The sequence below is a fragment of the Pelobates fuscus genome, chromosome 6 (assembly GCF_036172605.1).
Source record: "Pelobates fuscus isolate aPelFus1 chromosome 6, aPelFus1.pri, whole genome shotgun sequence".
Classification (NCBI taxonomy): domain Eukaryota; kingdom Metazoa; phylum Chordata; class Amphibia; order Anura; family Pelobatidae; genus Pelobates; species Pelobates fuscus.
The window spans coordinates 272,519,920-272,532,097 of NC_086322.1; the positions used below are offsets into that span (position 1 = coordinate 272,519,920).

At 47.0% G+C, this 12,178-nt stretch overlaps 1 protein-coding gene across 2 annotated transcripts in view; it reads left to right on the forward strand.

Moving 5' to 3' along the window:
* Nucleotides 1-12,178, forward strand: part of SNX21 (sorting nexin family member 21) — a 55,180-nt gene that overhangs the window by 39,125 nt on the left and 3,877 nt on the right. The window contains exons 1-3 of one of the 2 annotated variants that reach the window (XM_063459154.1): nucleotides 5,168-5,342; nucleotides 7,967-8,166; nucleotides 11,608-11,762. In XM_063459154.1, coding sequence (XP_063315224.1) covers nucleotides 5,332-5,342; nucleotides 7,967-8,166; nucleotides 11,608-11,762 — 366 coding nt within the window. In that variant the 5' untranslated portion in view covers nucleotides 5,168-5,331. Of the gene's footprint in view, nucleotides 1-5,167; nucleotides 5,343-7,966; nucleotides 8,167-11,607; nucleotides 11,763-12,178 lie in introns of those variants that run through there. The other variant, XM_063459153.1, reaches the window with a different exon arrangement.

A 12,178-nucleotide genomic window follows, 5' to 3' on the forward strand; every position in this document is an offset into this window, starting at 1 on the left:
AATTTTTTTTACAATGAATGTAGCACTGAGCAGTGTTTGTGCATCTAAATGTAAGCATGGGTTTTTGTATGGAAAATGTGTGTAGTGTTGGCGTTTGAATGCAGGCATGCATTTGTGTGTAGTGTTGGCAGTATAGGGCAGTGGTGTGGTTATATCAAAAACATGGTGATGTTTTAAAGGTGTGTTTGTTTGTAGTGTTGTTTGAATGCAGTGGTGTGCTTGTGTGTAGTGTTGGCAAAATGCTAAGATGTATACACATACACAAATATATACACACAATCAGACAACACATTTGCATAGAATTCATACTAGCCACCCAGATTTCCTGCAGATAACTCATCTTTTTTTATATATTTTATATCCCTATGTGAGATTGCCATATTTAGATCTAAAGAGCACCCTAATTTGGCATATTTAAATATGGAAATCTCACATAAGAGCATTAATTTAGGGAATTATCTACTGAATAGCTAAAAGAACAAAATTTAAAAGCCTTTTACTTCTTTTTAATCTTTCAGTTGTTTAGTAGATAACTCCCGTATTTGTTATCCTTATGTGGGATTGACATATTTAAGGACACCAAATAAGGGAGCTATCTACTAAACACATACTACACATTTATATACACACAGACTTGTACATCTGTGGTTGTGTGTGTATATAAATACACACACAATCCCAGACATACACCTAATCACAGACACACACAAAAATCACATTCTTACACACATTTAGTAATTAAGATATCCACCCAGCTTCCCTACCTTGCTCTTGGATCTTCCCCATGGTGATTAACGGTTGCTGCTGGGTCGCTCTTCCTGTACAGCTCACTTGTGCTCCCAGTAGTGATGACGATGCCATCTTATCCCAGCTGCCGGTTCACTGCAGGGCGCGCACTAACCTCACTGCCTCCCAGAATATACCTGTCCTTGTCCCTTGTGTAAAAAAATGTGTTTGTGACAGCGTATGTATGTGCATTGTGTGTGACTGCATATGTAATTCGTGAATGTGAGCCTGTGTGTAATGTGTCTATGTGACAGTAGGGGAACAGTTGTATGTGCCTGGTGGGTCGGAGTAGATTGGGGTCTTGGACTTCGTGTGTGATATTGCATGGGGGAATAGGGCAGGGAGGGTGAGGGTATAATGGCACGGAGGGTGGGGGATATAGGGCAGGGGGTGGGGTTATAATGACAGGCGGGTTATAGGGCGGGGGGTATAGTAGTACCTTACTATTTAGGAGGGTGCAGGGTCTGTTTCACCATTTGGTGGCTGCTCTGGGGTTATAATGGCAGTGAGGTGGGGTATAGGGCAGGAGGGGTGGGAGTATAATGGCAGGGGGGTTATAATGGCAGTGAGGTGGGAGTATAGGGCAGGGGGTGTGGGGGTAAAGGGGTGGGAGTATAATGGCGGGGGTTATAGGGCAGGGGGTGTTATAATGGCAGGGAGGTGGGGGTATAGGGCAGGGGGGATTATAATGGCAGGGGGGGATTATAATGGCGGGGGGGATTATAATGGCAGGGAGGGTGGGGGTATAATGGCCGTGGGGGGTGGGGTATAGGACAGGGAGGGTGGTGGTATAATGGCAGGGGGGGTTATAATGGAAGGGGGGTTTAATGGCAGGGAGGGTGGGGGTATAATGGCAGTGGGGGAGTGGGGTACAGGGCAGGGAGGGTGGTGGTATAATGGCAGGGGGGTGATATAATGGCAGGGGGGTATAGGGCAGGGGGGTGATATAATGGCAGGGGGTGATATAATGGCAGGGGGTACAATGGCAGGGGGTGATATAATGGCAGGGGGTACATGGCAGGGAGGGGGTTATAATGGCAGGGGGTATAGGGCAGGGGTGGTGGTGATATAATGGCAGGGAGGGTATAGGGCAGGCAGTGGCGTACATACCAGGGTCGCAGGGGTCGCGGCTGCGACCGGGCCCGGCCCACCAGGGGGCCCGGCCGACCCTGCGACTCGGTATGTAGCCACTGGGCCAGCCTCTTCTCCTGGGGGGCCCTAGAGCCGGCCACCTCCGGGCCCCCCCGAGGCTGGCCCTGCTGCCACCCGGCTGGCCGGTCCTCTTCAGCTCCCTCGCGCACCGCGTAGGGATGCCGGCATCTTCCGGCGCCGATATCAGTACGCGGCGCGCGAGGGAGCTGAAGAGGAAGCACTCAGGAGAGAGTGCTCCCTCGCGCGCCCGCCAGCCTGACTGCCCGCCGGGTGACCGCACCCCCAGGAGCCCAGCAGCACCACTGGACCCCAGGGAATCCCCTCAGCACTCCAAAAGGTAAGGAGGCTGGGGGGATTAAATACAAAAAAACGTTAGTGTGTGTGTGTGTTAGTGTTAGTGTGTGAGTGTTAGTGTGTGTTAGTGTGAGTGTTAGTGTGTGTTAGTGTGAGTGTTAGTGTGTGAGTGTTAGTGTGTGTTAGTGTTAGTGTGTGTGTAAGTGTTAGTGTGAGTGTTAGTGTGTGTTAGTGTGAGTGTTAGTGTGTGTTAGTGTTAGTGTGTGTGTGTGTGTGTGAGTGTTAGTGTGTGTTAGTGTGAGTGTGTGTGTTAGTGTTTGTGTCTGCTAGTGAGTGTCAGTGAGTGTGTTACTGTGTGTGTCTGTTACTGTGTGTGTTTGTGTGTGTTAGAGTGTGTGTGTCTGCTAGTGTCAGTGAGTGAGTGTGTGTCTGCTAGTGAGTGTCAGTGATTGTGTTACTGTGTGTGTCTGTTACTGAGTGTGTTTGTGTGTGTGTTAGTGAGTCTGTTTGATGTCTGTTAGTGAGTGTGTGTTTGTCAGTGAGAGTGTATGTTTTGTAAGTGAGTGTGTATGTATGTCTGTCGCTGAGTGTGTCTCTGTCAGTAAATGTGTGTGTCTGTTAGCTAGTGTGTATGCGTCTGTTGGTGAGAGTGTGTGTGTGTCTTCAGCACTTACTTTTCTCCAGCGCCGGACTCCCTTGGCGCAGGGGAACCCTCCGCCTCTCAGCTCCGAATGCGCATGCGCGGCAAGAGCCGCGCACGCATTCAAACCGCCCATAGGAAAGCATTATTCAATGATTTTCTATGGACGTTCAGTGTCTTAGAATCGCGGAAGCGCCTCTAGCGGCTGTCAGTGAGACAGCCACTAGAGGCTGGATTAACCCTCAGTGAAACATAGCAGTTTCTCTCAAACTGCTATGTTTTCAGCTGCAGGGTTAAAACCAGAGGAACCTGACACCCAGACCACTTCATTGAGCTGATGTGATCTGGGTGTCTGTAGTGGTCCTTTAAGTGTGTGCATCTGTATGCACTGGTGTACATACCGCGGTCGCAGGGTTCGCAGCCCTGCAACCCCTGCGACCAGGTGCCCGCCGGCCCCGGTCCGCCAGAGTAAGCGCGGGGGGTTGGGGGGGCCCACGGATCAATTTTCGCACCGGGGCCCCATGGGTCATGTGTACGCCACTGAGGGCAGGGGTGATATAATGGCAGGGGGGTGGTGATATAATGGCAGGGGGTGGGGCATATGGCAGGGGGGGTTATAATGGGCAGTGGGGGGGTTATAATGGGCAGTGGGGGGGTGGGGTACAGGGCAGGGAGGGGGGTATAAAAGTTACTTACCATTTGGCATTTTGGAGGGTGCATGGGCAGCAGCTCCTTCCCAGGCAGGCAGCAGGTGCAGGGGATCTGTACAGAGTGACCGCGGGGGAGCAACCTGGCTCTGCGCCCCCTGCTGGTACACTCCGAAATAGCCTCCCTGCAGCTCAGTGTGAGTCAGAACACAGGCGGGGAATCCCCTCCTTGTGCTCTGACTCACAAACTGAGCGCCGGTCTGCCGGAGCTGCGGGAGAGCAGGAGGTACAGAGCCTGGCACCCCCCTGCTGAGTGGCACTGGGGCGGACCGCCCCCCCCGCCCCCCCCTTAGTACGCCACTGGCCCCCACCCATCTTCTTATCTTTGGTGGGAGGGGGGGGGGGGACACTGCCAACCTTGGTGGATAGGTGGTGAGTAGTATATATCTACAGCCAAAGGATCTCCCCTGTTGGCCCGGTACATGGGCAATGCTGTGGGTGGCCCTATGCTTGTGGGGCCCCCGGGCAAGTGCCCATGCGGAAAGACGTCATTGGATGCCGGCCGACTCCACTGGCTGCAGGGAGAGAGGTAAATTGAAAAATCCGAGTCCCCAGCCAGAGACAGGGGATTAGGATTTTTCCTTTTATTTCTGAATGTGGGTGGCCCTGAATTTAGGACTGCTTAGGGGGCAATTGCCTCCCTGCCCCCCGTCCCAGATCTCCAGCATTGTTTCAAAGAGTCAAACTCCATGAATCTACAGGAAGCACCTCTAGTGGCTATTTGGTAGACAAGCAGTACTACAATGTAAACATTGCACTTTCTCTAAAACTGTTAGCTCAGTGGAGCTAAACTCAAGAGGAGCCAATTGCCCGCAGCACCTGCCTTGCTTCTTATTGGGCTGCATTGGGTAGTCTGTGATTGGAGAGCCGCAGAAAGTCTGGGCGGGGTTAGATGGGGAGGGGTTGCAATATACTAAACAGTGATTTTTTTTTTTCATTTGGGCAGTGGCGTGTCCCTTGTTGGTGCAAAAGGTAGGAAATTGTCATGGACTGATCATATTTTAGGAAAAGCATTTAAAAAAAAAAATAAAATAAAATAAAAAGGAAAAGTTCGCCAGCTCAATTGCTCTGACCTAAAATATTTCGGTTCTCCAGTATTTATTTTCCCCATTGGTTTCCATGGTGACAGCTCCACGTCTTGACACTATTCCACACTCACATGTTAGTTTATACACAACCCTCATTGATGATGGACGTAACAGCCCTTACACAGAAAGCTCAATCTCTGCCAACTAATACTCTATGGTCCCTCCATCCCTGCCAACTACTACTCTATGGTCCCTCCCTCCCCAGCAGCTCTTACTCTATGGTCCCTCCCTCCCCAGCAGCCCCTACTCTATGGTCCCTCCCTCCCCAGCAGCTCTTACTCTATGGTCCCTCCCTCCCCAGCAGCCCCTACTCTATGGTCCCTCCCTCCCGAGCAGCTCCTACTCTATGGTCCATCCCTCCCTACCAACTTCTACTCTATGGTCCCTCCCTCCCTCCCCAACAGCTCCTACTCTATGGTCCCTCCCTCCCTGCCAACTCGCAATCTATGGTCCCTCCGTCACCAGCAGCTCCTACTCTATGGTCCCTCCCTCCCCAGCAGCACCTACTCTATGGTCCCTCCCTCCCTGCCAACCTGGACTTTATGGTCCCTCCCTCCGTGCCAACGCCTACTCTATGGCCCCTCCCTCCCTGCTAGCTCTGGCTCTATGGTCCCTCCCTGGATCAGGAGACCGGAAGCGAGCTCGGACCATAGACTGATCTCCTATGGAGCAGAAGTGAGTGCTGGCGGGGGTGTGGGAGCTCTGCCGGAGACTGAGTGGGTACTCCGGGGATTGTAACTGGAGGGAGGGGGGTGCGGTGCTTGGCTGCAGGGGGTGTGGCCAACAGGTAGAACCCTCCTCAACTGCTGTAAAACTACAATACCCAGCATTACCACTGCACTGGCAACCAGCTTTATCGTGACTAGTAACCAGCTAAATCACCACTGATAACCAGCTATATCACCACTGATAACCAGCTATATCACCACTGATAACCAGCTATATCACCACTGATAACCAGCTATATCACCACTGATAACCAGCTATATCACCACTGAAAACCAGCTATATCACCACTGATAACCAGCTATATCACCACTGATAACCAGCTATATCACCACTGATAACCAGCTATATCACCACTGATAACCAGCTATATCACCACTGATAACCAGCTATATCATCACTGATAACCAGCTTTATCATCACTGATAACCAGCTATATCATCACTGGTAACCAGCCTTATCATCACTGGTAACCAGCCTTATCATCACTTTAACCAGAATTATCACCACTGGAAACCAGCCTTATTATCACTGGCAAGCAGCTATATCACCACTGATAACCAGCTTTATTATCACTTGTAACCAGCATTACCACGTGCAACCAGCTTTATTATCACTGGTAACCAGCATTACCATGTGCAACCAGCTTTATTATCACTGGCAACCAGAATTACCACTGGTAACCAGCATTATCACTGGCAACCAGCCTTATTATCACTGGCAACCAGCCTTATTATCACTGGCAACCAGCCTTATTATCACTGGCAACCAGAATTATTATCACTGGTAACCAGTCTTATTATCATTGGTAACCAACCTTAGTATCACTGGTAACCAGCATTACCACTGGCAACCAGTCTTAATATCATTGGTAACCAACCTTATCACTGGCAACCAGCATTACCACTGGCAACCAGTCTTATTATCATTGGTAACCAACCTTATTATCACTGGCAACCAGCCTTATTATCACTGGTAACCAGAATTATTATCACTGGCAACCAGCCTTATCACTGGCAGGCACCAAAGGAGTTATAGTGTTAGAGCAGATACCTAGTGGTAGGACCCTGGTTTTATAGTTTATATCAGTGATGGACACAATGCAGATTTCCTAGGTGTTGTAGAACTGCTTCCTTGTTAAACCTCAAGGCTGGCAAAACATAGTGTGAGTTGTAGTTCTACAGCGGGTGATGGGTTGACCACCTTTTTTTGGCATGCTGGCAGTAAAGGTTTAAAAGACAAGCTAGATAAATGGCAGTCTCTGAGAGGCCAGAAGGAGTTAGTTTTCCTACAGTTACACAGTGTAGTAATAGCTCTTCACAAGCTGTAGTTAATATATATTTCCTTTCCTGCAGAATTCAACATTTTATAAATGTCCCCAATTTAAACGCTAGTATGGTCACTTCATTAAAAATAAACCTGACATGCACCCAAAAATGTGCTTTTTATTTTTTTCTTCGCTCAGTAAATTTATTTATACACTGTAGAAATCAGAACTGTTGTTTATATATTTCTCCAAAAACTGATTTGAGAATGATGTGCATTAATATCCAACAAAGGAAGTGAGACATTACCCCCTATCTCTCTATTTCTTGAAAAACACATTAACATGCCCCAATACACAAATATGTCCTGTGTAGGCTCCTAGGCTGTGCCGGAGAACTACATCTAACCTCTGTTCGCACTCCTACCTCTGATGCTCCCCTTAAACCCTTAAGGACACACGACATGTGTGACATGTCATGATTCCCTTTTATTCCAGAAGTTGTGTCCTTAAGGGGTTAAAGACTTCTCTAGCACTGTACCGTTCCTATGAAACACCCTTCCCCTCTCTTAGACTTTCACCCAATCTCCACTCCTTCATAAAAAATTAAAACTTACTTCTTTAGGAAAGCACATCAGTTAAACTGTAAACAGCTTTCCCTCCCCGCACCCTGATTCCACTCCTGAAACTGTCATCAAAACAAAACACTAAGCCATCAATGAATACTATCCTAGCAACCCCTCTTTTCTACCCTACTCTTACCTTTTGTGTCACTATACCCCATATGTTCCTTCTGTTCCTGTGCGTCCAACTTGTCTGGTCACAAATACGTGTCTGTTAGTCCACCCATTGTACAGCGCTACGGAACTTGTTGTCACTTTATAAATAATAAAAATGTTTAATGGGTTTTTTTTTTTTTGTATAGCATATCAGATTTCACCAAGTGTTTCATGTTCCAGAACCGTGATTGTTATAAAAATATAGTATGTTGTTGTTTTTTTACACTCTTTCCTTATTCACAAACATCAAATTATACTAAATTAAAATCCATATTGATAAATGTAGACAAAAATATCAGATTAAGAAAAATTCTGCAGCTTAGCTATATTCACAGCTTAGCTACTTTAACATAAATTTAGCAGTTTGGATTTCAGTTTGTTACAGATAGGAGTTTTGTGAATATTTCTTTATATTTTGTCTCTTGTACCAGCTCTATACGCCTTTTATATATCCTCTGATATTTAACAGGTTGATCAATACTCTTACTTGTTCAATACGATCTTAATTTGTTACCTATCCTTTTGACTAGAAAAAGCACCAAGATGGCTGCTAAGCTTCTTCAGCGCCTCCGTCCTGCTACCCTGAAAGAGCCACAGGGACCTGGCCCACCAGAGGAGCCCCCAGAGATTGCTGAACTGGTGGACGACACAGAGGGTATTTCAGTGCGATTGAGTGGCACCCTCAGTCTTAGTGAGGACAGTCTAGGATCAGAGGAAAGTGATGGAACAGGTATGAGGGAAATCATATGTATATATACTACAGCTTGTAGTCCACTGCCTGCTCAGCAGGGGTGAATTTTTACTTGCCAGTGGCTATTGTTTGAGGGGAAATATTAAGTCCTGTACCTAAATATATACATATCAATAATTATAGTGATTTAAAATATCCCCCCGTAGGGACTCTCTTCAAAACATCTTAATTTTAATGAAATTGTTTTGAAGTGAGGAGTCCTTGCGCTGCCGTACATCAAGGAGTTAAGTAGTTTTTGGACAGTTAACTCCTAATTTGGGTGTCCTTAGTCCATCTGCCTTGCCGCTTGTGGGCTTCACCATTATTGCCTCACGTCTTTCCATTTTTCTGCTTGAGTGGTGGTAATTGGCTGACACATTGCCCGAAGACCCCTCAGCTCAACATAACTTCATTAAAGGGACATTATAGACAATGCATCTCTATTAGGAGATGCTGATTGGCCAGGCTGGCATTTGGCCCCGCCTCCTTGACGATCTCAGTCAATCCAATGCTTTCCCTATGAGAAAGCACTGGATTGGCTGAGACCATCAATTGGCTGAGAGGCAGATGCGCGAGGAACTGGAAATAAGGTGAGTTTGATCCGTTTCTAAGTGGGGAAAGCCATCTAAATTGTTTTTTTAACACTATAGGGTCATACATGTTTGTGTTCCTGACCTTATAGTGTTCCTTTAATATTTTTCCCCATCAACATCTTTTTATGTAATGGACATTAGATGGCTTGTGCATCATGATAAAAGTGTGATATTGCAAGTTTTTAGTTATTAGACATAGCTTCTAACTTCCTTATGAGCACCCAGAAGAGCACTCTTACAGACAGTATTGAAAACTTGGACATAATATAGTGCGTGTACTCGTGCTGCACTTGTGATGAAATACAGGACATTGCAACACAAACAAAAGTGCTTCAGTCATACTTTGGAGTATGGGAAGCTCTGATGGCCACCCTTGCAGCCGTCTGTCTGGATCTCATGCGCACTGGGATGGCTCATCACCAGTGCCTTATTTGGATCACTGGCACATCCACACGCCAGCCCCGTAATACCTCCCTCTGGCCTGCCATATCATCTCATTGAAAATAAGATTTCTGCCTTTTTTGAGAATACGCCGGTGGTGCAGCTTCATCTGCCTCTTATGCACCGTGGCAGGAAATAGGTCACGGTGGGGGGTTAGAGAGGAAGTTTGCTAAAATTGCAAAGATCCCACAAGTGACAGATGCTTTATGTTGCAAGCTAATTTTTTATGTTTTATATAAGGCACAGAATAAAATGTAAACACTGTGCAAAATATAATTGGGTAGAGAATTTTTAAATTTTATTTAAAAATATTACATCATGGGGGCGGAGCCAAGCAGCACACCGAGCCAGACGCCATTTTATGGAGCTCGGAGCACGCCGCCGAAATAAACACATTTAACTCCAGAACCGGGAGTGCTACCGACACAAAACTACCATAATCGGCAAGGGGAAGCAGTCCCAAACAGGCAGATGCCATTCATTTTCCCTGCAAGTGGCAAAAATCAACGGCGGGGAAGCCGGGCCTACAGCGCGGGATTCCCGCAGGATCCAAGCGAGGCATATTGGGGCTTTCTGAACACAGGAGGTAACCGACTCACAGTTGGCAGCCCTCTAACCCCTACAGGGCCAGACATGGTGCGCAAAAAACTCTCTCAACCCACCCCGAAAGACGGGCAAGATATTGGCCAGATGCTGACATCCCCAGCACGAACTAGGGGAATGGCCGCCACACAGCCTGAAACTACCCCACCGCCATCCACGGCGGGAATAGTAATAGCCAAAGCCCCAGCCATAGCAAATGGAACGGCTCCATCCACAAAGCAAGACATACATAACTCATGCACTTCCAGAACATGTTCACGGCCGAACTAAATCTGGTCAGGACAGAAGTGCAAGCAGTGACAGCCAGAGTAAAAGCTACCGAGGAGGACGTGCAGGACCTCAATCAAGGGGTGACTACCCTGAACGACTCTGTCCAACAACTCAGAGCGCTGCATGCCTCATTATCCACAAGAGTGGATCGACTGGACGACAAAGGAAGGCAACGCAACGTCAAAATCAGAGGGGTAGCAGACTCGCTCCCACCGGACGAAATTCCCCATTTCATACGGCGTTTAGCCGCAACCATTCTGTCTGCGAAAGCTGCCAAACTATTCGCCTTCGGAGCATATCGCATTATGAAATCCGCACAAGCGCCCACCACGGCCCCGAGAGACCTGATCCTATGCTGCCAAACGGTAGCAGACAAACAAACTCCTAGCGGCACTAAAAGGGAAAACCCCACTCCAATTTGAAAACCACAACATCACATTCTTTCAAGACCTCAGCAGACCCACCCTAACGTGGAGAAAATCGATGAAACCCATCACCGAAGCACTGCAAACTGCGGGTCTCGCCTATCGGTGGACTTACCCAAGATCCCTCACAGTCAGTAAAGACGGGAAGATCCTGCGAGCAACAAGTCCCACAGAGGGCCCAGCATTTCTCCAGTCTCTGGGCATAGCCGAGGCAACCCCATCAACGAGCTCCAACCATCAATGGGACGTTTCAGCAATCACTCCCTTTGTACCAGGGAAAGAACGGGACACTCTGACCTAAACTCTTAATACCCAGAATGAAAATCACTGTTTATGTTTAAGTTTATTCCTATTATTACTTCACTTATAAGTTTCGAGTTTTGTCACTAGTTTAGGAACAACCATACATACTTACTAACGATATCCACATAATGGACAACTAAGTGCTGCTGTAGCAACAAAAACCCACCTCTCAAAGATAGATCTCTCTACTCATACTGGCACGGGGTGCTATAAGCTTACAACTCTTCCCCCCCCCCCCTTTTTGCCTCATGGGTTAGAGGCTTCTACATCACTCGGGTACTATACTACCGCCGCAAACACATAGACTCACTTCCTAGTCTAAAAGGTAACAGCGACAACACTTCGCCTACCTACTCCTAGACCCCGGGGCAACACTAACACACCAATAGCTGCTTTAAAAAGAGGGCGGGAAGAGAAGAAACAGGTGAACACGCTAGACACCATTGTATACAAATCGTGCATACATGTACTAAACGAGATACAATGAAATAACAAAGCTTGCTAAAGTTTTCGCTACCCTCTTTCTTTCTTTTTCTCTTCTTCAAATCAAAAATGTATGCATATCTCACATGCCACATTACTGTACTAATATAAACATGTGAAACGAGCCTGCTAACGCTGTTGTGGCGACACAGGCACTGTTGTACCTACCTGCATACCTAAAAATAAAGAATTTATAAAAAAATATATATATATCACTTCATATAGTACGTTGTTCCATTCTGTTATATGTTTAGTGTCATTCACAATCTTGTAGATTGGCAGTCGGTTACAAAAAATTTAACTGTCGCTTTTATTTTTCTTAGATAATAATCTAGTGGAGGAGCTGAATCAAGGAACTCTTTTGACACAACAGCTGAGGGAAATGTGGTCAAATTCTCAACGTCGCACTAAGCCCATCAAACTGACGTTCGAGGTAACAGAGGCTAATGTGGTGCGAGATGTCCATACCAAATATGTGGTGAGTGCATCTAAGTTCAGGTACACCTTCGAGTTTAAGCATCCTTATCTATGTGCTTACTGCACTGTTACTTAAACCAGGGCTTGACACATTTGCTTTGAATCTAGAAGCTTTATTTTCTATGACAAAAATACAATTCTTAAAGGGACACTAAAGTCACCAGAACCCCTACAGCGTAATGTAGTACTTCTGGAGTCTATAGCCTTTCCATGCAGGATTTTCCTGCTTTGTCTGTGAAAAGGCAGTGGGGTTGCACTGCTACCTAATAACACCTCTAGTGGCAATCACTAAAATAGCCAATAGAGGTGCATCCCAGTCCAGTGCCCGCTCTGCATGGAGGTGCTGAATGTTTCCAATATAGATTCCATGCATCTCTTTGAGGAGATGCTGATTGGCACAGTGCAGCTTTTTGCCAT